The sequence below is a fragment of the Hemiscyllium ocellatum genome, chromosome 15, assembly GCF_020745735.1.
Source record: "Hemiscyllium ocellatum isolate sHemOce1 chromosome 15, sHemOce1.pat.X.cur, whole genome shotgun sequence".
Lineage (NCBI taxonomy): Eukaryota > Metazoa > Chordata > Chondrichthyes > Orectolobiformes > Hemiscylliidae > Hemiscyllium > Hemiscyllium ocellatum.
In genome coordinates this window covers 68,227,727-68,252,511 of record NC_083415.1, presented here as the reverse complement: position 1 = coordinate 68,252,511, position 24,785 = coordinate 68,227,727, and the positions used below count along the sequence as shown (strand labels likewise).

The 24,785-nt window shown below is 43.0% G+C and overlaps 1 protein-coding gene across 3 annotated transcripts in view; it reads left to right on the top strand.

The window, feature by feature from the left end:
* Positions 1-24,785, top strand: part of mtss1 (MTSS I-BAR domain containing 1) — a 197,926-nt gene that overhangs the window by 22,451 nt on the left and 150,690 nt on the right. For all 3 annotated transcript variants that reach the window (XM_060836593.1, XM_060836592.1, XM_060836591.1), the window contains exons 2-3: positions 18,403-18,464; positions 19,858-19,931. In XM_060836593.1, the coding sequence (XP_060692576.1) occupies positions 18,403-18,464; positions 19,858-19,931 (136 nt within the window). The remainder of the gene's footprint in view (positions 1-18,402; positions 18,465-19,857; positions 19,932-24,785) is intronic.

Sequence of the window (24,785 nt, the reverse complement as noted above, 5' to 3'; positions counted from 1 at the left end):
GGGGCTCTCAATTCATTCATGTTTGGGCTGAATTGATGTTGACCCCTCCCCAAAGCAATGTGGTGGGGGTTTGATCACCGTGAACTTTGATTTTTTTTTGCAGCTGGGTGCACAGTATTGTGTTTGACAGTGTTTTATCCTCTGTGTTATTGTCCCTCAAGGGCATCTACCTTATCTTGACCTCTATCTGTGATGGATCTGCTGGAGTGTCTGCCACCCTTTCCTCCACAGCTCCAAGGCAAACGCCACCTGTGTTGGGGTGGGTTGGTAACTTTGATGTGATCATCAGGTGTGTGAAGTTTACTGCTTTAGCTCATCCTCACTGGGACCCCTCCCATCTCCACTCCTCCACATATGTGTGTGTGATATTCCCATGGCACACAAGATACTTCACATGCATAACCCCGATCACCCTTTCTCCAGCCCACAGGACCCTCTGCAGGCTCACCTACCTACTGCTCCAGCTTCTTTTCCAATGGTCCCCGTCATGTTGTCTCAAGGTGAATTTTGAGTAGTGAAGGTGTGATCATGTTTCTGCAGATATCATGATGGGATGCAAGGGAAAGCAACTGTGACCAGGAAGAAAGAACTATTAGAATTTTGCATGTGAATAATCAGTACATTCAAGAGCTTTCTGATGTCACTTTTTTTTAATAATCAGAAAATCCTTTTAAACCAGGAATAGGAAATGATTTCAATTCGAAATGGAGGAAGTTGGATTTTTGAATCTTGCCTTTATTGATCTGGAGATGAATAATTTATCATTTTTTGATTTATCCAGAGGTACCATCAGCTGGTATCAGAACATTGTGGAAAAATATTGTGTGTAGTGCTTATAGAAACCCTAAGTATTTACAGAGAACTTCAGTGAGACTGAATTCTTCAATTGCGGTAAATCATTAAGTGCAGCTACAGGAAGCAGTTGTTTTGTAAACCATCAGCTAAAGGAATGGGTCACTGATCCCAGCAGAGGAACGGTGCTGGCCTGGAGACCAGGCAATGTTTTCATGGGATGAGGGTGTTGCTGCCTGGACCAGCATTTTCTGTGCATTTATGATTGCCCTGAAAGATTGATAGTGAGCTGTCACTTTGAACCTCTACAATCAGTGTGGTTTGGGGACATCCGCAGGGCTGATTTTGGTTGCAGGGTGTGATGTTTGAAAATTAGTTACAATGCAGTTCCGAATCAGGGTGTTGGGCAAGTTATTGAAGTTACACCATCGAAGGAAGTGGTTGTTAATCCAGTTCTGACCTTGCAAGAATGGTATTGAGATGCCTGAGGTGGGTGATGAGCCACACATTGCTTAATACCCAGCTCTAATCTGATACTGTTCAATTCAGCTCCACCTGAATTGTTGGAACATGCAGTCACAATCTCAGCTCAAAGAAAAAACATTACAGTTTCATTGCAAATTGCCATTTTAACATAGTTCAGTACAAAGGGGTTTGTAGGTCTCATGGCTCCCAAATCAGGTAAATCATTGTTTAAGTTTTCATTCCACTAGTAGAAAATAGTGGGTGCAACTTTAACTTGGTCTCACTTTTTGCACCCCCATCCTCCAAGTTTTAACAGACTTCCACTGGACTTGCATTTCTGCAGCATTGTTCAACATGTTAATAGTCCAAGGTAGTTTATGGCAAATACGATGAAGTGTTGTAGGAAACGCAGCAGTCAACTACCACATATCAATATTCCACAACCTGTAGTGTGATTACAAACAGATTATCTGGTTATTGAGATTTTGTTTGAGCAATAAATATTGGCCACTCCTCTGAAAAATGGCCAGAAAGGGCCTTGATTTGTGTCTCTGTCTTCTGAAAGACTGATCTTTTGACAGTGCAGCAGTCCTTCAGTACTGTATAATGTGTCAGCGGAGTTCAGGACTCCAATCTCAAACATAAACCGAAAATCCTCTGACTCAGGCAGGATTAAATGGACCAGACTGATATATATCTTGGTTTGTAAAGCAGGTAGTGACTTAAATATCTGTAGCAATGCCCTTAGCCATGTTCTTGCTCTTGCTCAAGATTGATTCACGATGAGACACCCTGCAGTTTCCTATGCCAAAATAAGGTGGGGCCTCGATTGGGAAATGTTTTGCACATTGGAATGCACTGAGCCCATGGGGAGGATCTATCAAGTAATATTTATAGGTGTTTCTTATTCTAGCCATTCGTTACCCAATCTCCATGGTGGCAAATGCATACTTTAACCTTTTAATCTTTTATTTTTTTTAGTTCTGAGTGGCTTTGTAAGAGAGGCATTAACTGGGAGTCACTGATTTCTGGCAGGGAGTGTACAATGACTCTCCCAGGATGGTGGAAAATGAGCTCAGATTCCCTGTCCTGAGTGTTCCTGCCTATATATCTCTCCCTCTTTCTGCCTGGAGCCTCCTGCCTCTCTCTGTAATTATTCTCCCAACTCTACCTGTGTTTTCCCTCTCTCCGTTCCTCACTCTGCCGATCTGTGTCTCTCTGGGATGTTTCACCTTCCAAGAGCATGAACCTGGAGAACAAACATTAAATATTCAGACATTTATCTGTCAATGATTTTATAAAATGTATTTAGATATCTATGTGTAGGAGTCATTCAGGGCCGTGCCCATTAAAGAGATGTGACTGAAATCTGTTCTGGGAAGGTCAGGTTAAACCAACAGTTTGGTTTTTGTTTGGTTAGCCCAGGTCTAGACAAGAGCCTGTACTTTATTACAGTGATGTTTTCTCATAGATTGCTTGTAATATTTCAGGTGATACAATTGTAAAATAAAACCAGGAGGTGCAGCCTTCAGAGAGTCACTGATTACAAAAGAAAACTACCGTCCACACAGTGATGGGTTTGGGTTAAGTGCATCTGTTCCCTTTGGAATGTGGCAGAGTTTATTTCCTGTCTTTCCCCTGGGTGTTGACTCATCACAAGTTAGATTCCAGTCGCTTGCCTTGGGGAGCACTGTCAAAATGTGTGTTTCCCTGACTGTGTGCATGATTACTTGTCTTTGGTGGAATAACCAACTGTTGTACTGCCCAGACTCTCTGGCCCTCCTTTATCAGCACCACTGCGAGAACAAAGAAAATTACAGCACAGGAACAGGCCCTTCGGCCCTCCAAGCCTGCGCCGATCCAAATTCTCTATCTAAATCTGCTGTCTATTTTCTAAGGATCTGTATCCCTTTGCTCCCTTCCATTCATGTATCTGTCTAGATACATCTTAAGTGATGCTATTGTGCCTGCCTCTACCATCTCCACTGATAATGCGTTCCAGCCATTCACCACCCTCTACATAAAGAACTTTCCATGCATATCTCCCTTAAACTTTTTCCTTCTCACCTTGAACTTGTGACCGCTAGTAACTGAATCAGCCACTGAGGGAAAAAGCTTCTTTTGATCCACCCTGTCTATACCTCTCATGATTTTGTAAACCTCAATCAGGTCCCCCTCAAACTCTGTCTTTCTAATGAAAATAATCCTAATATACTCATCCTCTCTCCTTAACTAGTGCCCTGTACCCCAGGTGAACCTCCTCCTGAACTCTCTCCAAAGTATCCACATCCTTTTGGTAATGTGGCGACCAGAACTGTATGCAGCATTCCAAATGTGGCCGAACCAAAATCCTATACAACTGTAACATGACCTGCCAGCTCTTGTACTCAATACCCTGTCCGATGAAGGAAAGCATGCTGTATGTCGCCTTGACCACTCCGTTGACCTTCGTTGCCACCTTCAGGGTGCAATGGACCTGAGCACCCAGGTCTGTCTGTGTATCAGTTTTCCCCAGGGCCTTTGCATTTACCATATAGTTCGCTCTTGAATTGGATCTTCTAAAATGCATCACCTCACATTTGCCCACATTGAACTCCGTCTGCCATTTCTCTGCCCAACTCTCCAATCTATCTGTTCTGAATTCTCTGACAGTCCCCTTCACTATCTGCTGCTACTCCACCAATCTTGGTGTCATCTGCAAACTTGCCAATCAGACCACCTATACCTTTCTCCGGATCATTGATGTGTATCACCAACAACAGTGGCCCCAACACTGTTCCCTGTGGGACACCACTGGTCACAGGTCTCCATTTTGAGAAACTCCCTTCCTCTGCTGCTCTCTGTCTCCTGGCCAGCCAGTTTTCTATCCATATATACCCTTCTGTATGAATAAAAGATTTTGGGATTTTCCTTAACTCTGTTTGCCCATTGTTGCACCCTCATGTTTCTCTCAAACCTGTAGTTGACTATGGACATGTCTGATATGCATGATTCAGCTATTTGTTCAATATACTCAGGGTATCACTAAGATCTAATCCAAACTGTTTATCCATAATGCAGATTAATCTCTGTCAGCCTGACTTCCATTCAGAAAAGCCTCGTCCAATTTAATTTGGATTTTAAATTATGCACTGTATCAAACAATCATTGTCTTCGTCAAACACTTCCAGAAAAGGTACAGAATGAGTTTAGTTACAGAGTAAAGCTCCCCTTACACTGTCCCCATCATACACTCCCAGGAGGGGTACAGTTCATTTGGGACAGTTGTGTGCTAAAATGTTCTATGTTGAGCTGTTGCAGTGAGTGGTTGGAATTTTAGTGGTGATTAGTGCCTGGTGCCGTCCTTAGACAACACCACTCGGTTTGGAAGGTGTTTGAAAGGAAAGACAGAAAATATATAGGAACACCATCACCTGCAAATTCCCCTCCAAGCCACTGACCATCCTGACATTGAAATAGATCACTATTCCTTCACTGTCACTAGGTCACAATGCTGGAATTCTCTCCCTGATGGCATTGGGGGTCAACCTGCAGCAGGTGGACTGCAGCTGTTCAAGGAGGCAGCTCCCCACCACCATCTCAATAATCAATAAATGCTGGCCCTGCATTACCCGGGTCCCATGAATGAATAATAAAAAACACATTCTGCTCAAGTGGAATTGAGATCTGACTGACAGGTGGAAGCGTTGCTACAGTCCTAGAATGAAGAATTTGTTCTAATCCAGTTGTCAGTGAGTGTTTGTATCTGACACCTGATCCTGTGAGAGTGTAGCAGGCCATTCTGTCCTTAAGCTGTCATTGGAATTGAGTGAATTGCAGTCAGCATGTTGTTTCTATGGTTTTTATTGAGCTGAAATCCAGAGACACTCTGCTCATATTTAAATTCAGAGTTTAACAAGAAAAATTAAGAAGATTAGTTTACAGCAAGAAACAGTAATGTTATTATATGGAGGAGTTTCACCTCTAGACCTGGAATGTCAAAATTAAAATGAAAAACTTTGTACTTATATAAGACTCACTAAACCTGGCCGCCTCAAATCACTTTCAATCATTTCAGCACTTCCAGAATGTAGTCAGTGTTCTAATGTAGGAATCTTGGCAACTAATTTGTGCTCAAGAAGTTTCCACAATATGAGTTTGCCTAAGTAGTCTATTCTTTTGATGTTGATAATGATGTATATTGTGCAAGGCGAAAGTGAGATTAGAGTCTAGTGAGTGGTGCTGGAAAAGCACAGCAGGTCAGGCAGCATCCGAGGAGCAGGAGAATCGACGTTTCGGGCAAAAACCCTTCATCAGGAATGTTGCATATCATCAGGATGCATATTGTGCTACCTGCCCCTCTGACAGTGCACCATTGCTGGGCACTGCTCTGGACGTCTGACCATGTTAAAGGCTCTGTATAAAAACAAATAGTTCTCTTCTTATTCTCTTTACTGCTAATCACCTGACTTGCTGATTTGCACTGGCTGAGTGTGTGGGGTCGAAGACCGTGAGAGGAGAAGCAATGGCCTAGTGATATTTTCGGTAGGTGATTAATCCCGAGATCCAGGTAATGTTCTAGGAACCATGTTTGAATCCTACCATGGCAAATGGTAGAATTTGAATTCAATAACAAATCTGAAATTAAGAGCCTAATGACTATGAAACCATTGTCTGATTCATTAGTGTCCTTTAGGAAAGGAAATTGCTGTCCTGAATCTGGTGTGACTTATGTGTGACTCCAGTCCCACTGCAATGTGGTTGACCCTTAACTGCCCTTTGGATAATTAGGGATGGGCAGTAAAATGCTAGCCTAACCAGCTACGCCCACATCCCATGAAAGGTGGGATGGCTTTTTTTCAGTGTTGTCTTGGATTCGAGAGCTAGATCTCTACCCACTGGCTAGGAGATTGTGAGATCATCCTCAGACCATTCTAATAGCGTGCATGGTATGTATATTCTAAATATAACCAAATAGTGATTTGCTTCCTTGACCTTGAACAGTCAGATATGGAATGGAACTGCAGGTGTTGTGTGTACACAGTCTCTGGGAGAACTTTATTTTGGTGTGGCTGGGCAGAATGCATACAGGCCCAGATTAGGGAGGTGGGGAGAATGGTTGCAAGTACTGCCTCAAAATTAGTGATGGGAAGCAGCAATGACAGAAACTCATCTCACCAAATACTTTGAGTCTTGACTGTTTCAATTTGAGCATCCACTCAGTGATACAGTTACTGTCAATCAACCCCTCAGGCACTGAAATCAACAATTAATTAGATGGAATCTCAATCCTTCAGGTGTGGATTGGTTTTAAAAAGGCAAATTTATAGTTTTCTCTTTCCTATATTTAATTTTTCTTTCTCTCACTTTATTGCTTTTGTCCCTGATTTGGCATTGAATTTACCCATTCTAATTTACATTTCCTTCATAGTTCTTGCACTATTAATTTCAGAATTATTCAGTTGGATTGGTTAAGGAGCTAAACATTATTTGGCCTGGTGAATCTGATCTCTAACTCCTTTCTTTCTGTGACATTATCAGCTCACACTTTCTGTAAATTGCCACAAAATATTTGAAAGACTTATTCTTGAAAAGTTTGGCTAAGTAGCAACTAATAGTTGATGACCTGCAGCAAATTTGGTACATTATTTCCTAGAATTAGTGGCTCTAGGTAAACTGATAGATTGTCCAGTTTAATATCCATACAGTGCTGTAAATAAAACTGAGGGGACTGAGTTCGTGCTTGATGCTGGATACCTCTATTAGTGGCTCATTGCTTTAATCTCATCCAAACTAATCATTGCGCATGGCTTTCCAATGGCTAAATCTTTGAATGGTGTGTTTAGGGTGGAGAGTGTATGCTCTTATCAAGAGAGGAAGTTGTTTGTGTTTGATGCAACATTATAAAGAGGTTGTAGCTGAGGAGGGTGAGGCAGAAAATATAGGTGTCGTTATTTAACAAAGAGCAACTCACCGAAATCACTGCACCAGTGGCAGAAAACAGCAAAGGCTTTTTTTTTGTAGAACCATAAAATAGAAAAGAATATCGAATCTGATGGAGGGTATTCGGCCATTGTGTCTCTGCCAGCTCATTGGAAAAATTAATGATTTAGTCTCACTTCTCTGCTCTTTCCTCAGAGCCTTGTTGATTTCTTCTTTACCAATATTTATCTGATTCTCTTTAGAAAATTATTATTGAACCTGTTTCCACTGTCCTTCCAGGCAACACGTTTCAGATCATAACAACTCACTTTGTTCTAAAAAATAAATTCTCATGTACATTCTGATAATCCATGTCTCTCTGGGTACTGACTTGAAACTGGAATTTACTGTATTTACTCAGTCAAAGCACTTCATAACTGTGAACACCTCCATTAAATCTCCTGTCACTGTTGCTGCTATAGCAAGCGCAATCCCACTATCCCCTGTCTCCATGAGACTGAAGTCCTCCTTCACTGGTACTGTTTTCTAAATCTCCACCACACCATCTCCGAGGCCTTGACATTATTCCTAAAGTGTGGTGCCCAGAATTTCAATATTCCATCTGGGACCTAAACAGTTTGCTTTTGTGTCATTACTTTCTGAATGAAACAAAACATCTAATTTGCCTATTATTTGAGTATAGGAGCAGGGATGCCTTGCTGCAATTGTACAGGGCATTGGTAAGACCACACCTAGAGAATTGTGTGCAATCTTGGTCACCTTATCTGAGGAAGGATGAGGAAGGGAGTGCAAAGAAGGTTTACCGGACTGTACCTGGGAAGGTGGGACTAATGTAAGGGGTTGAGTAAGACTATATTCACTAGAGTTTAGAACAATGAGGAAGGGTATCTCATAGTAATCTATAAAACTCTAATAGGATTAAATGCAGGAATGATGTTCTCAATAAACAGAGTCCAGAACCAGGGGTCACAGTCTAAGGGTAAGAGAGAAGTCTTTTTGATCTGAGATGAAAAATGTCTTCACCCAAAGAGTGGTGAGCCTGTGGAATTCACTCCTACAGAAAGTATTTGAGGCCAATTCATTGAATGTTTTCAAGAAGGAGTTAGATACAGTTCTTAGGGTCAAAGGGAATGGGGAGAAAGCAGGAATGGGTACTGAGTTAAATGATGGTCATATTAATTGGTGGTGCAGGCTTGAAGGGCTGAATGACATACTCCCATTTTCTATGTCTTGCTTTGCCACTTGGGAAAATATACACCAGTCTCACTATCCTGTTGGTGTTGACTTGTCGCTAAGGGCTAGTTTGTCCAAATATTTCCTTCGAATGTAATTCAGGCAGATCATTGAAGAGTAGAAATATTTAAAGAACCATGATGTCCCAAGTGGCTGATAGGCTGTTTGGGAGCACAACTGAGAGTGTTCTTACCTCATGATCGTCTGCATGCAATTAATTTATAAATTCAATAATAGACATTAACTGCGGATTACAGATTGGAATCTCATTAAAGGGATTGGTGGAGCAAGTCAATCCAGAACTACTCTGGACAGAGATAATCAGCTAGAGTTTCTCTTCCTGCTATCTAGTAAGTACTGCCAGGTAGTCCACTGGCATCCAACTTACAAGTCTGCAACCTGCCTTTGTGTTTGAATGGTCAGTGACACTGTCCAGTTTTAAACTTGAGGAATCAATGAGTGATCACAGTTTCCTGGGGCTCATTCAGCTCTTCCTCCAGGAGATAGGAAGATCCTGTCTCTCATGTCAATGATATAACCAGTGAACTGTCTGTCTTTTACAACTTTGGTCAAATTCTTTGACCTTGGTGACATGCTGGTTTACAGGACTTTGATGCTATGGATTGTCTCTGTTGGCTAATGAATTTCTAAAATTCACTATTAAACTACTGTGATGTACAATCCTTGAATATTTCACACACTGCTCAGCACAGTGCATGAAGAAACAGAGCTTGTGTTCAAGGGAGTGGAGTCAAATTCAGACCCAGGATCCTAGCCAGCTGTTAGCTATAGAATTAACTATACTGTTACTCTTTCACAGTCATCATTCTCACCTCCCCCTTCCCTGGGCAGAGATTCTACTCTGATTGAGAGTTATCACCTTTAGAAGTAAATGACAAGAATACTTTTAGCACCTGTCCGAGTTACCTGTTTACAGGAGCAACTGGTTATGTGGCTTGATGAGTCTGAATCAGTTACAGGAAAGCTCTGGTGGACTCCTCTCGGGCTTTCAATTTCCTGGACAGAATACCGTGGCTTCCTAATCACAAGAATACTGCCTTCCTAGGAGCCAGTGATGCCCTTGCAGACAGTGCTGCAATGTAAATTGTCCCAGGTTCTCAGTGTGGGCTGTCTACTCACTGCTGGTCATTGACTTTTTTTCCAACATGGATCTTTTCCTTTTCAGTATTGACTCAATATTCCCTGCTGACTGGACTCTGGGGGATAGCTGACGTACTCCATTAATGTGGCATCCCCCAGCAATCAAGGGGATGGCATTCTACAAGTCCCACCCTCTTCTCTAATTACCTGTGGTTGAATTATTTTATGGATTGGTTTGTGTGGAGCTGAATCTGAGTCACAATGCAGCTGTGCTAAGCCTGTCACTTCAGCTTGGGGTGTGGAATTAGAAGCAGATTTCATGATCCTGATCAGCTGTGGAGGATTGCAGTTTGTGGACTCTTTAAAAAGAAGCTATTCTATTTCTGTAGACGTTTTAAGATGTCTGTGAAATATATTCTGTCCATCTCCCTCTGTTAGTACACCTTGCAGACAGAACAACTGTGTGCCAAATATAGTCCAAGTATGGGAGACTTGTCACAATACTCTGAATATAAATAGTACATGTGGGAGGAGAGAACTTTTGATGGAACTGAAGCTTCAGAATTGATTGTAAAATTCATGAAGTGAAATCTTTGGATTTCAAATATTCAATATTTAGACCTGGCATGTAGTGAATGAACATACTAACCAGTGTTAAAGTCAGTCAGCCATCTGAGACTGAAGCCCCAGCTGCAACATGTGGAAGAAGTCGGGTTGGATCATCCACTCAACAACCGTGTCTGTGCTGAGTCTGGATGAATCACTTGGTTAGGAATTTCTTTATGTTCGGTTATGGAATGTGGGCATTGCTAGCTAGGCCAAAATTTATTGCCCATCCCTAATGTCCCAGAGGACAGTTTAAGAGTAAACCACTAAGAATAGATTGAGAAGAGGACAGTGAATTAAGGCAGCCTGCCATGCCCATAGAAGAATAAACCTGATCTTGTCATAGAGTCATACAGCACAGAAACAGACCCTTCAGTCCAATCAGTCCATGCTGAACATAATTCCAAATTAAACTGGTCTCACCTGCCTGCTCCTATATCCCTCCAAACTTCTCCTATTCCTATTCATGTATCCATCCAAATGCCTTCTAAATATTGTAATCATATTTACATCCACCACTTTCTCCGGAAGTTCATTCCACACGCAAACCATCCTCGGTGCAAAAAGATCTGCCTTGCCTTTTTTGAATTTCTCTCTTCTCACCTTAAAATTGTGTCCCCTAGTCTTGAAATTCCCCATCTTGGGGAAAAGACAACCACCATCACATCTTTTCTGTACTTCTCATTATTTTATAAACTTCTATCGGGTCATCTCTCAACCTCCTACACTCCAGTGAAAACAGTCTCAGCCTATCCAGCCTTTCTTTATACTCAAGCCTTCAACACGTGGCAACATCCTGATAAATGTCTTCTGAACCCTTTTCAGTTTAATAGTTTCCTTCCTTTAACTGGGTGGACACATTCTTCCAGAAACGGCATCACCAGTGTCCTGTACAACCTCAACATAACGTCCCAACTCCTTAACTCAAAGGGCTGAGCAATGAAGGCAAGTGTGCCAAACACCTTTTTAACCACCCAGTCTGTGTTAGGCAAACTTTTGTAAAGAATGATGAACATGCACCCCTAGGTCCCTCTTCTACAACACTACCCAAGGCTCTACCATTAAATGTATAAGCCTGACTCTTGTTTGTTGTTCCAAAATGCAATAACTCGCATCTATCTGGATTGAAATCAATTTGCTGTTGTTCAGCCCATTGACCCATTTGATGAAGATCCCTTGACTAATGAATGTAAGCATGACATCACTGGGTAGCAGTCGGAAGCAGGAATGCTGACAGTGATCAGAGTAAACCCTGTTGATATGGCTCTTTAGTCACATGTGAGCCAGTCCAGCTAAAAGGTTGGAAATCTTTATCCTTCAAGGATATTAATGATCGAGATGATTTTACAGTGACTGCCAAAGGTCGCCATTAGGCCATCTTTTTATTCCCCAATTATATTAAATTCAAATTTCTCTGTCTACCGTGTTCTGAATTGAACCCATGTCCCGAGAATGCTAATTTAGGGCTCTGAATTACTAGGCCAGTGACATTACTGTGCTGTGATGATGGACAGTACAGTCTACTCTTGTATTTCTTGTCACTATTCTATAATCATTAGTGGATATTTCCATTTTGGACCTTGCGAGAGTGGGGAAATTATTAAGGGGGTGGTAAATGCGTTTGTTGATAGAGTTCCAGTTGGAATGCCATGCTTCCAGGAGTTTTTTGTGTGTGTCTTTTGGAAATGACATCACAGGAAATGACATCATCAACCCCAGAAAAACCTAAACATTAAAAAAAGCAGGCCATACCAGAGGCTCACTGATGATGTTACCTAGTATGATGACGAAACGTCTGAAAGCAAACCTTCCAGCTCAGCGAGCAAACTTACACCCAGAACCTCAACCTGAGCCCCAAACCTTCTCAAAACTCGCTTTGCAGTATCTGATTCCTTCTGTTTCTTTCCGCGATGTGGAGTGAATCAAATTAGCTGAGGACTGGCATCTGTGATTATTTACATAATGTCCTTTTTAGCTAGTGAAGCACTTTAAGAAATCAGGAACAGTAATGAATGTTGGACAGTTGGCAACCTATTAGCACACAGCAAACTCCCACAGTCATGTACTGAAGAACAGTTAGTCTGTTTTAGTAAGTTTGTTTGTAGGATGAATAATGCCTGCAACACCCTTGCTCTTTGAAATGCATGGCACCTTTACATCCGGTTGAGATGGCAGCATTCTGACAGTTGAAGCTTGGGGTTTATGTGTAAATGAGGAAGAACTAATGTTATCCCTCACGATCTTTATAACTGACTCATCTGTTCGTAGCTTTCTTCCAAGAACCTAGTCACAAATTAATGTCATACGTTTAAGTATGAATTACTAAGAAGTGCTGAGTTAATAGTTCTATTAATAAAAGCATTGCAGACAATCTTAGATAGTTCTATCATGTTTTATCTGACACCTTTGGAAGCTGCTTTCATTAACAGCTACTGATCTCCTGACTATCCTGATGCATCAGGAGGTGGAGAAGTCAACGTTTCCAAGTGTAACCTTTTGGACCCTGAAGAAGGGTTACACCCGAAACGTTAACTTTACCTCCTCGTGCTGCCTGGCTTGCTGTGTTCTTCCAGCCTCCTACTCGTCTATCACTAGTCACCTGATGAAGGAACAGTGCTCCAAAAGCTTGTACTTCCAAATAAACCTGCTGGACTATAACCTGGTGTTGTGTGATTGTTAACTTTGTACACTGCAATCCAACACTGGCTCCTCCGCATAATGTAAACATTCAGTTTGACCTCATCCTCTTCCTGTGGCAGAGAATTCTACAGGCTCATTGCATTCTGTGACTTAAAAATTGTCCTTCTCTCCATCTTAAATGGCCTACTCTGCATCCTTAAACTGTGACCTCTGCCTCTGGACTCCCTGGTCATCCCAGAACATACCTCCCATGTTTTCCCTGTCTAATCTTGTTAGAATTCTATGTTTCTATAAGATCAATCCTCATTTTTTAAAATCCAGCCCCTCTTCATACATCAGTCATGCCATCCCAACAATCAGTCTCCTTTATTGCACTTCCTCCAGAGCCAGAACGTCCTTCCTCAGGTAAAGTGACGAACACTGCACGCAGTATTCCAGGTGTTTTCTCAGTAGGGCCCTGTACAATTGCAGCAAGACATTTCTGCTCCTGTAATCTAATCCTCTGACTATGAAAGGCAACATACCACTTGTCGCCTTCACCACCTGCTGCCTCTGCATGCTTCCTTTCAGAGAATGGTGTATGGGGACAACCAGGTCTCATTGCATCTGTCCCTTTCCCAATCTATCACCATTCAGATAATCTGCCTCCCTGGTTTTGCTACATTATACTGCATCTCAATGCATTTGCCTACTCGCTCGGCCTGTTCTAGTCACACTGAAGCATCACCCCCACTAATCACTTGCTGTCGCTTGCAAAATGTCAAATTTATTCCTGCTGTTTGTTTCCTGTCTGTCGATAAGTTTGCTTTCCACATTAGTACAATTCCCGCAATCCCATGTACTTTAATTTTACACGTTAACCTCTTATGTGATTTTTTTTGTCAAAAGCCTTCTGAAAATCCAAGTGAACCACATCCACTGGTTCCACTCCAGTAGTTAGCTTCTCGTACAACTTTGTACACAACAAGAGGTCCAACAGCAGCACCTTCTCCCAACCCAACACGGGCAGCAGTGAGATGTTAGTCATTCAAAACAAGTTCCTCATTTGTTCACCTGACATCAGACCTCAGAAGCAAATGCTCTGCTCTGAGCTTGGTCATGGCAAGAGATGCCCACAAAGACAGTGGAAACACTTGAGGGATGTCCTCAAAGCAACCCTGAAAAAAGTCAAACACCCCGCTGTCTTATGGGAGACCCTGGCTTGTGCCCAACCAGAATAGAAAGGATTCATTCAGGAAGGCACTGAACACATCATGACATTTTGTTGAGGTGACAGTGAAACATCACAAAAAATATACAAACCTCAGAATAGCATCTCTACTCAACCCTTTCAGTACAACTCCAATTCAGTGCAATGCCACTGGCACTCTGCTTAATCTCCTGGGATTCTTTAAAGAATGTTCCAATTCAATATTTGAAATGATAAGAAAGCCAAAAGGTAGTTTTCTCAATCCACAGTGTAATGAAAGGAACTTATAAAATTCCAGGAATCTGGAATATCAGTAATGCTTAACTGTAACAATACAATTAATTTCCCTTTCTCTGCACAAACTGACTTCTCCATGTCCTGAATAGGAATCTCAGAGTTTGTGCGAAGATTTGTAGCTCGGGTGCTCGTTGTTGTGGTTCTGTTCGCCGAGCTGGAAGTTTTTGTTACAAACGTTTCGTCCCCTGGCTAGGTGACATCATCAGTGCTTTGGAGCCTCCTGCGAAGCGCTTCTTTGATGTTTCTTCCGGTATCTATAGTGGTCTGTCCTTGCCGCTTCCGGTTGTCAGTTTCAGCTGTCCGCTGTAGTGATTGGTATATTGGGTCCAGGTCGATGTGTTTGTTGATGGAGTTTGTGGATGAATGCCATGCCTCTAGGAATTCCCTGGCTGTTCTCTGTCTGGCTTGCCCTATGATAGTAGTGTTTTCCCAGTCGAATTCATGTTGCTTGTTGTCTGCGTGTGTGGCTACTAGGGATAGCTGGTTGTAACATGATTCCCTTTGTCCAGGTTAATAGGAATTTAGTTTAAAACCCTGGTGAGGAATTGCTTTTCTCGCCCCCACTTGCGGACATAGGCATCACTGGCCGGGCCAGTGTTTATTGTCCATCCCTAGTTGTCTCTGGAGAGGTTGGTGATGAGCTGCCTCCTTGAACTACTGCAGTTTGTTTGCTGTGAGTAGATTCACAGCGCCCTTAGGGAGGGAATTCTAAGATTTTGACCCAATGACAGTGAATGAACAGTGATATATTTCCAAGTCAGGATGGTGAGTGGCCTGGAGGGGAACTTGAAGATGGTGGTATTCCCATGTATCTGCTGCCCTTGTCCTTCTAGATAGTTGTGGTCAAAGATTTGGAAGGTGCTGTCTGAGGATCAATGGTGAGTTTCTGCAGTGCATCTTGTAGAATAGTACACGCTGCTGCAACTGAGCATCGGTTTTGCAAGAATGAATGCTTGTGGATGTAGCGCCAGTGTAGCGGGCTGCTTTGACCTGGATAAAACCTAGAACAATACAGCACAGTACAGGCCCTTCGGCCCATGATGTTGTACCGAGCATTTATCTTAATCTAAGATCAACCAAACCTACACACCCCTCAATTAGCTACTGTCTATGTACTTGTCCAGCAGTCACTTAAAAGTCCCTAATGTCTCTGCCTCTACTACCACTACTGACAGTACATTCCATGCACCTATCACTTTCTGTATAAAGAACCTATCTCTGCCATCTCCCCTATACCTTCCTCCAATTACCTTAAAATTAAGACGGGGAGAAAGTGAGGTCTACAGATGCTGGAGATCACAGCTGAAAATGTGTTGCTGGAAAAGCACAGCAGGTCAGGCAGCATCCAAGGAACAGGAAATTCAACGTTTCCTGTTCCTTGGATGCTGCCTGACCTGCTGCGCTTTTCCAGCAATACATTTTCAGCTTAAAATTAAGACCCCTTGTGACAGCTATTTCTGCCCTGGGGAAAAGTCTCTGGCTAGGCCGCTCATTACCTTGTACACCTCTATCAAGTCACCTCTCTTCCTCCTCCTCTCCAGTGTGAAAAGCCCGAGCTCACTCAACCTCTGTCATAAGACAAACCCTCCAATTCAGGCGGCATCGTGGTACATCTCTGCACCTTCTCTAAAGTATCTACATCATTCCTATAATGAGGTGACCAGAACTGGACACAACTTGGATATCAGTAAGGCATTTGATAAGGCTCCTCAAGGTAGGCTCATTCGGAATGTTCAGAGGTATGGGATACAGGGAAAAGTGGCTGTCTGCAGGCAGAATTGGCTGGACAAAAGAAGACAGCGAGTGGTAGTGGATGGAAAGTATTCCTCCTGGAGGTGGGGGTGGGGGGGGCGCGGGGAGGTTTAAACAGGGTATTACAGAGCTGTAGCAAAAAATTGTGGCTCTTAAATCAATCCCCTGTTAATGAAAGCCAAAACATCGTACGCCTCCTTAACAACCCTATCAACTTGGCTGGCGACTTTCAGGAATCTATGTACTTGGATCCCAAGATCCTGCTGTTCTTCCACATTGCCAAGAATCCTGTCTTTAACCCTGTATTCAGCATTCAAATTCAACCTTTCAAAAGGAATCACTTGGCATTTATCCAGGTTGAACTCCATCTGCTAGTTTTCAGCCCAGCTCTGCATCCTGTCAAGGTCTTGTTGTAGCCTGCTACAGCCCTCGACACTATCTACAACATCACTGACCTTTGTGTCATCGGCAAACGTACTAAGCCATCCTTCCACTTCTTCATTCAAGTCATTTATAAAAACTACAAAGAGCAGAGGCCCAATAATGTCCAGACACCACTGGTCATCAACCAGCTCTATAATACCCTGGTTAGACCCCCCCCCCCCCCCCCCCACCTCCAGGAGGAATACTTTCCATCCGCTACCACTCGCTGTCATCTTTTGTCCAGCCAATTCTGCCTGCAGACAGCCACTTTTCCCTGTATCCCATATCTCTGAACATTCCGAATGAGCCTACCTTGGGGATCCTTATTGAATGCCTTGCTGATTATCATGGACACCACATCCAGTGCTTGACCTTCATCAATGTGTCTTGTCACACCTTCCAAGAACTCAATAAGGCTTGCGAGGCATGACTTGCCCCTCGCAAAGCCATGCTGACTATCTTTAGTCAACCATGTTTCTCCAAATAGTCATCAATCCTATCTCTCAGAATCCTTTTCAGTACCTTACTTACCACAGACATAAGACTAACTGGTCTGTAATTCCCAGGGATTTCCCTATTCCCTTTTTTTGAACAGAGGAACAACATTCGCCTCCCTCCAATCATCCGGTACTACTTCCGTGGAGAGAGAGGATGCAAAGATCATCGCCACAGGCACAGCAATCTCATTCCTCACTAACTGCACTAACCTTGGTTCTATCGGGTCCGGCCCTGGGGACTTGTCTATCTTGATGCTTCCCAGAATTTCCAACACATCCACTTTCTTAATATCAACTGTTCAAGCCAATTAACCTGGTCCACGGTGTTCTCACTTTCAACAAGATCCCCCTCTCTCATGAATACTGAAGCAAAAAACTTATTAAAGGCCCTCCCCTACTTCTTCAGACTCTAGGTACAAGTTGCCTCCACTATACCTGATTGGCTCTACCCTCTCTCTGATCATTCTCTTATTCCTCATGTAAGTATCAAATACCTTCGGGTTTTCCCTAATCCTTCCCACCAAGGCTTTCTCATACCCCTTCCTAGCTTCCTCAGGCCATTTGAGTTCTTTCCTCGCTACCCTATAATCCTCTAAAGCTGTGCCAGATCCTTGTAACCTCAACCTGAAGCCAGCTTTCTTCCTCTTGATGAGAAGCTCCTCTTCTCTTGTCATCCAAATGTCAAACTTCTTGAGTGTTGTTGGATACGTACCCATCAGGCAAGTGGAGAATATTCCATCACACTGCTGACTTGTGCGTGGTCGATAATGGATGGGCTATGGGGAGTCAGGAAGTGAGTTATTCACTGCACTTGCTAGCTTGCTTACTATGACTGGGTCTGTGTCCTGCTCTTGTAGCCACTGTGTTTATGTGGTGAGTCCAGTTAAGATCTGGTCAATAGTAACCCCAGGTATGTTGATAGTTGGGTAATCACTGATGGTAATGCCATTGAATGTCAAGAGATGATGGTTAGATTCTCTCTCATTGCTTCTTCTAGCTTTCAACATGAATTGGTGGCACAGTGGTAATGTCAGTGCAGTAGTAATCCAGAACCTTCCTCCTGGGGATGTGGCACTGTAGCAAATAGTGAACCTTTTTGAATTCAATAAAAAAAAAGTACAGGTACTGGAATAAAAACTGGCCTAATGGTGACCATAGAACCATCATCGATTGTCTTAGAAAGCCACCTGGTTCATTGTGTCACTTCGGGAAGGGAATCTGCCATCCTTACCTGGTCTGCCCATATGTGACTCCAGACCCAGAACAGTTGGGTTGACTTTTAACTGGGATGAAAGGATTACAGAGCAGTTAGGCTGTGTAATAAATGCCGACATCCTGTGAAGGAATAAGGATAAAGTCAATGCATCAAATGCTTTATATAACACTTTCACGTTTGTGATATTTCAGTTTTTATTCATTGTACTCAGTGTCATTGCTGATTCAATTCAACTGTTCTTCATCTTACCGATATTTTCTCTTCTCTAGGGCGGTTACCCAGTTTGGGAGGATTTCATTTCCAAAACTACAAAGCTGCAATCACACTTAAGGTATTAATTTATTCGTCCAATTCAACATAAGTAGCTTGCTTTTTGCCATGGTAATTTTTCTTTGCTTTTTACCTGGCCGAGGCAGTGCTCAGGTTCCCAATAATCATCATTTAATTGGTCATTTGAGAGTGCTAGTAGGCCATTCAATTTGTGAATGCAGCGCAGTGACTCAATGTAAGCACTGCTACCTCACAGCGCCAGGAACCTGGGTTCAGTTCCACCCGTTGATGACTGTCTGTGTGGAGTTTGCACATCGTCCCCATGTCTGCGTGGGTTTCCTCTGGATGCTCTAATTTCCTCCCACAGCCCAAAGATGTGCAGGTTAGGTGAATTGACCATGTTAAATTGCCCATAGTGTCCAGAGATGTGCAGGCTAGGTGGGTTAACTATGGTAAACGTGGGGTTTGGGGAAAGGGTGGGATATTGTTTGGAGACCGACTCAATGGGCCAAATGGCCTCTGCACTGTAAGAATTCTATGATTCTAAACGTCCCTCCCCCTCCCGCTGTGCGTGCTCTCTCTCTTCCCCCCCGCCATATCTCGCGCTCTCTCTCTCTCTCTTCCCCCCACTTCTCTGTCTGTCTCCCCCCACCCCTCCCTTTCTCTTCACCTCTGCCCTGCCCTCTGCATCGTCCTACCCTCTCACCACTTCCCTGTATCAGTCACTTGCTGCAGCTTGTATCAATCCCAGTCATCCCTCTGCCCTGCTCTTACTGCGTATCCCTCTATCCCTTCCAGAATACACTCACCCGTCTTTATCCCAATAGCTCAACATGTTCTTGTCCTTGTTCCTGTTTCCTTTTGACAGTTCCATGATCTCTGTCTTTATCAATCTCTGTGGTAAATCATTCTGTATTCCTAAAATCCATCAGACAAAAGAATTTCTTCTCCTTGCTCAGGTCCACTGTTTTCAATTGATGATGTCACATCACTGACTTCCCAAGCTGAGGAATTGGTCTTGCCTTTTTAACCTGTGTAGATATTTTCTAAATAACCTATCCAGAGAAACTAATATGCACTTCTGGAGTGGATGGGATTTGAACCCTGACCACCTATCTCCATATCACTGTGTCACAAATCTTTTAACTTTATAAAACTCAAACTCTTTTGCTACTCTGTATACTTGCTCTGTATGTTTGCAGTTGGCCCAGTATTTCAGAATTCATTTAGCATCTCCTGTTAAGCTGTGTTAGTTAGAGGAGGGATTGTCACTGAGTAGTACTCAGGTGTAGAAAGATTTTGCCTCATCTCGGTTTTAAATGGGAATCCCTAATTTTTAAATAGTGACCCTGTGTATTCCTAGACACAGTGTGACTTTACCAGTCAGTGTTTGAACTGTATTGCTGAATAACGTGGAATTACCGTTAACATAATTAGCGCTCGTTTTATTTCAGGACTACCATTGTAATTGCTGGATCCTTTCTCGATGCTTTTCAGAAAGTAGCAGACCTGGCAACTAACACACGAGGTGAGTGAGGCAGGCTCTTCAGCTGAGCGCACTGACAATTACAGCTCGTTTGGTCAGATACTGTTTGAGGTCCATCTAGCTGTTGACCTTCTGCGGTTGAAGAGAGGCACAGTTATCACATGGTAACAGTCCATTTGGCCAGACTGCTCCATACCAGTTACAAATGAGCCTCCTCTCAGTGTTCCTTTTTGTTTCTTTCTCCGGCACTATGTGCACCCTTGACATTGTTGTCTTGCATTTACATGATCCTTCTGTCGAGTCACCAGGATCTGAAGCATACATTAGTTTGACCGTGCCCATTTCTAATCCTGCCTCAGGCCAAATATGGCTAGAATTCTCTGCCTGAAAGAGTGCAGATTAAAAGCAAAATCAATAGCAAGTTCAAAAGGCAACAGAATATGTGCCTGAGGAATTTAAATTTGTACTACTGTGAGGAAGAGCAGGCAAGTGTGACTACCCAGACATCTGTATCAAAGAGCCAGCATAGGAATAGCGGGTGGAATGGCCTTTTCCCGTGCAGTAGTATGAAAGAAATCTTGTTGCCGTTGTAATCTGTTGAAAATATTTAAAGGAAAAAAGTGTAATCTTTGAGATTGTGAGGGGATGCATTGTAATGGTATCCCAGTGTTGCATTTAGAATATACAGAAGGCTGAGTTTACAAACTACAGTCACTTTTTAAAATGGACCAATGAATCTAAACTGAGCTATTCATATTCTTTTTAGTGGTTAGGGAGTCAGAGGCTAGTCCTGGGATACGTGCTGATGTAACCGAGTACATTTGATGGATCACGTGACTTGCAGAAAGCTGCTTGAAGGCTGTTTTCCATTGAGGTGTACAGTTATTCATTGTTACATCTCCCAGAATACTAGGCAGCAGGGTGAGCTGCTTAAACCCCCATCTTGTATTAATTGTGCCCAGCACCTGGCAGTCCATAATTCATTCCTTGAAGTGTCTGACTTTCCTGTGGAGTCCAGCAGGTACAGCTGTTCCCAAAATGAAAAACAAGATTATCAAACGTGACCCTGTACAGATGCAACAACTGCAATCCAACTTTTCAAATGTAACCCTCTGAGCACCATGAGGACAATGGCTTGTCTTCAAGCTCCTGGACAGGAGACCATCAGCAGCCTGTCTGATGGAGATTCACTTCACATCTCTGCATGTCTACGTTCTGTCATTCTCCCTTGGTCACTCAGTTCCCCATTCCTCTTTGATTCCCTTCCCCATCCATACCCAACACCCTTAGTTTGTGTCTTTGGTCACAAGCTGCCTGGTGGTTTCCCTGTGTATCTGCTGCCCTTGTCCTCCCAGACAGTTGTGGTCGCTGAGGTCCATCTTGTAGAAGGGGTATGTTGTTACCATTACGCACAGAAGTGGAGGAAGTAAATTACTGAAATTAATTGAGTGGCTTACAGTACCATAGAGTCGTAGATTCATAGAGATGTACAGCACGGAAACAGACCCTTCGGTCCAACTCATCCATGCCAACCAGATATCCCAACCCAATCTAATCCCACCTGCCAGCACCTGGCCCATATCCCTCCAAACCCTTCCTATTCATATACCCATCCAGATGCCTTTTAAATGCTGTCATTGTATCAGCCTCCACCACTTCATCTGGCAGTTCATTCCATACGTGTACCACCCTCTGTGTGAAAAAGTTGCCCCTTAGATCTCTTTTATATCTTTCCTCACTCAACCTATGCCCTCTAGTTCTGGACTCTCCCCACCCCAGGGAAAAGATGTTGTCTATTTACCCTATCAATGCCCCTCATGATTTTATAAACCTCTATAAGGTCACCCCTCTGCCGCCGACGCTCCAGGAAAACAACCTCTCCCGACAGCTCAGATCCTTCAATGCTGGCAATATCCGTGTAGATCTTTTCAGAACCCTTTCAAGTTTCACAACATCTTTCCGATAGGAAGGAGACCAGAATTACACACAGCATTCCAAAAGTGGCCTAATCAATGTCCTGTACAGCCCTAACATGACTTCCCAACTCCTATACTCAATACTCTGACCAATAAAGGAAAGCATACTCAATGTCGTCTTCACTATCCTATCCATCTACAACTCCACTTAAAGGAGTTGTGAACCTGCACTCCAAGGTCTCTTTGTTCAGTAACACTCCCTAGGACCTTACCATTAAGTGTATAAGTCCTGCTCTGATTTGCTTTCCCAAAGTGCAGCACCTCACATTTATCTAAATTAAACTCCATCTGCAACTCCTCAGCCCATTGGCCCATCTGAACAAGATCCCGTTGTAATATGAGGTAATGCTCTTCGCTGTCCAATACACCTCCAATTTTGGTGCCATCTGCAAACTTACTAACTAGATCTCTTATGTTCACACCTAAATCATTTATATAAATGGCGAAAAGCAGTGGACCCACCACTGATCCTTTTAGCACATCACTGGTCACAAGCCTCCTGTCTGAAAAGCAACCCTCCACCAATCAAGCTTTGACCTGGATAGTGTTGAGTTTCTTGAGTTGCACACTTTGAGACAAGGTGAGAGTATTCCATCGCATTCCTGACCTTGTAGTTGATGGACAGGCTTTGGGGAGAAAGGATTCAAATTATTCTGTGCAGAATCCCAGGCCTGTGACCTGTGAGGAAGCAACATGCTGTCAGGGTTGCAGAGCACTGTTATTACAGTAGAGTGATATTTCACATTATTCTTATGTGCCCTGAGGTTGCAAAAGGTCTCATGGAAATGCAAATATGCTTATTTTCCCTTATGTCAGTGCTTGCCTCTGTTATCCTTCTCATTTGCTATTGAAACTGAGCCCACTTTACGAGTAGAATGGAAAATCAGTGTATAGTTTAAATGGAGAGAGATTGAACACTGCCCAGTGCCTCTGACCTCCATCATTCTGAAGTGCTTCGAGATGTTAGTCATGGCTTACGTTAACTCCAACCGACCAGATTGCTTTGATCCTTTGCAATGTGCCTGCCGACACAGCAGATCCACAGCAAACGCCATCTCCTGGGCCCCATGCTCGTCTCTGGAACATTTGGATAACAAGGATATCCATATCAGTCTCCTACATATTGACTACAGCTCTGCCATCAGCATCATGATTCCACACTCCGAAACATAGGTCTCAGTTCCCCTCTCTGTAACCGGATCCTTGACTTTCTGACCCATAGACACAATCATTACGAATAGGTGGCTGCATTACATCCCCCATAATCCTCTACACAGTACTCCTCTGCAAGGTTGTGTACTCCTTATGCACACGACTGTGTGGCCACATTCCATTCCAACTCCATTTACATGTTTCCTGGCAACACCACCATGTAGGTCGGATCTCAAACAATGGCGAGACAGAGGACAGGGGAGAGACTGAGTGCTTAGTGGCAGGGCACGAAGACAACAATCTCTCCAACGATGTCAGCAAAATGAAGGAGCTGGTCATTGACTTCAGGAAACAGAATGGTGAGCACGCCTTCCCTCTGCATCAATGATGCTAAGGTGGAGTTGGTTGAGAGCATCAAGTTCCTGGGGGTGGTGATCACCAACAATCTATCCTGGTCCACCCACATCAACATGATAGTCAAGAAAGCACAGCAGTGGCTAAGGAAATTCAGCATGTCCACAAATACTCGTATCAATTTTTAAAAATACACCGTAGAAAACATCCTATCTGGATGCACCTCACCACATGGCATGGCTCTGCTCAAGATGGCAAGAACTACAGACAGTTGTGAACGCAGCCCACCGATACTTCTACTGCCTCGAGATAGCAACCAATATAATCAAAGACCCTGACCACTTAGGTTATACTCTCTTCCACCTGTCAGGCAGAAGGTATAAAAGTTTTAATATACATACAAGCAGATTCAAGAACAGCTGCTTCCCTGCTGATATCAGACTTTTGAATGGTCATCTCAAATGTTATTGTTGATCTCTCTCTCTGCACTTTCTCTGTGGCTATAACACTATTCAGTACTCTGTTCTGCTACACTGATTCACCTTTAAGGTACGGTCTGCCTGTAGACCACTTAAAACAGCACTTTTCACTGTATATCAGTACATGTGAAGACAATCAATCAAATCAAAATCAGATCCACATCCCAGTGGTGGCGAGGGATCTAGAGGTCCTGGTGCGTGGGTTACAGGAAGTTAATTTACAAGCAAAGCAAGTGATTAGCAAGTAAATGGAACCTTGATATTATTGCTAGGGGAATAGAATATAGAAGTAGGAAGGTTTTATTCCATGTGTTCAGGGCTGGAGTGAGTCTCCATCTGGAGTGCAGTTCATAGTCTTGGTCTTCTTATTTGAAAAAGTCAATATAATTACTTTAGAACCAGTTCAGAGGATGTTTGTTCGACCCTTTCCTGGATAAAAGGCTTCTGTTCTAAGAAGGTTTAAACAGATTATGGCTATACCGTTTGGAGGTTAGAACAATTGAGAATTGATCTCATTGAAAGATGCAAGATCTCCAGAAGGCATGATAGGGTGGATACTGGGAGGATATTTCCCCTTGTAGAGGCCACAAAAACTAGGGGATGTAGTTTTAAGAATAAGATAGAGACTTGCAGAGACTGTAAGAATTAACCTTTTAAAACAGATGGGATTGTTTTCTCTGAGTTGTTTATCTATGGAGTTCTCTTCCCATGACTGTATTGGAGACTAGGCATCTGGCTTTTATTCAAGGCCAATTTGGATAGTTCCTTAAGACATAGGAACAGAAATTAGGCCATTCAGCCCATCGTGTCTGCTCCACCATTCAATCATGGCTGATAAGTTTCTCAACCTCATTCTCCTGCTTTCTCCCAGTAACCCTTGATCCCCTTGATCCTCAGGGACTTATCTATCTCAGTCTTAAATATACTCAATGACT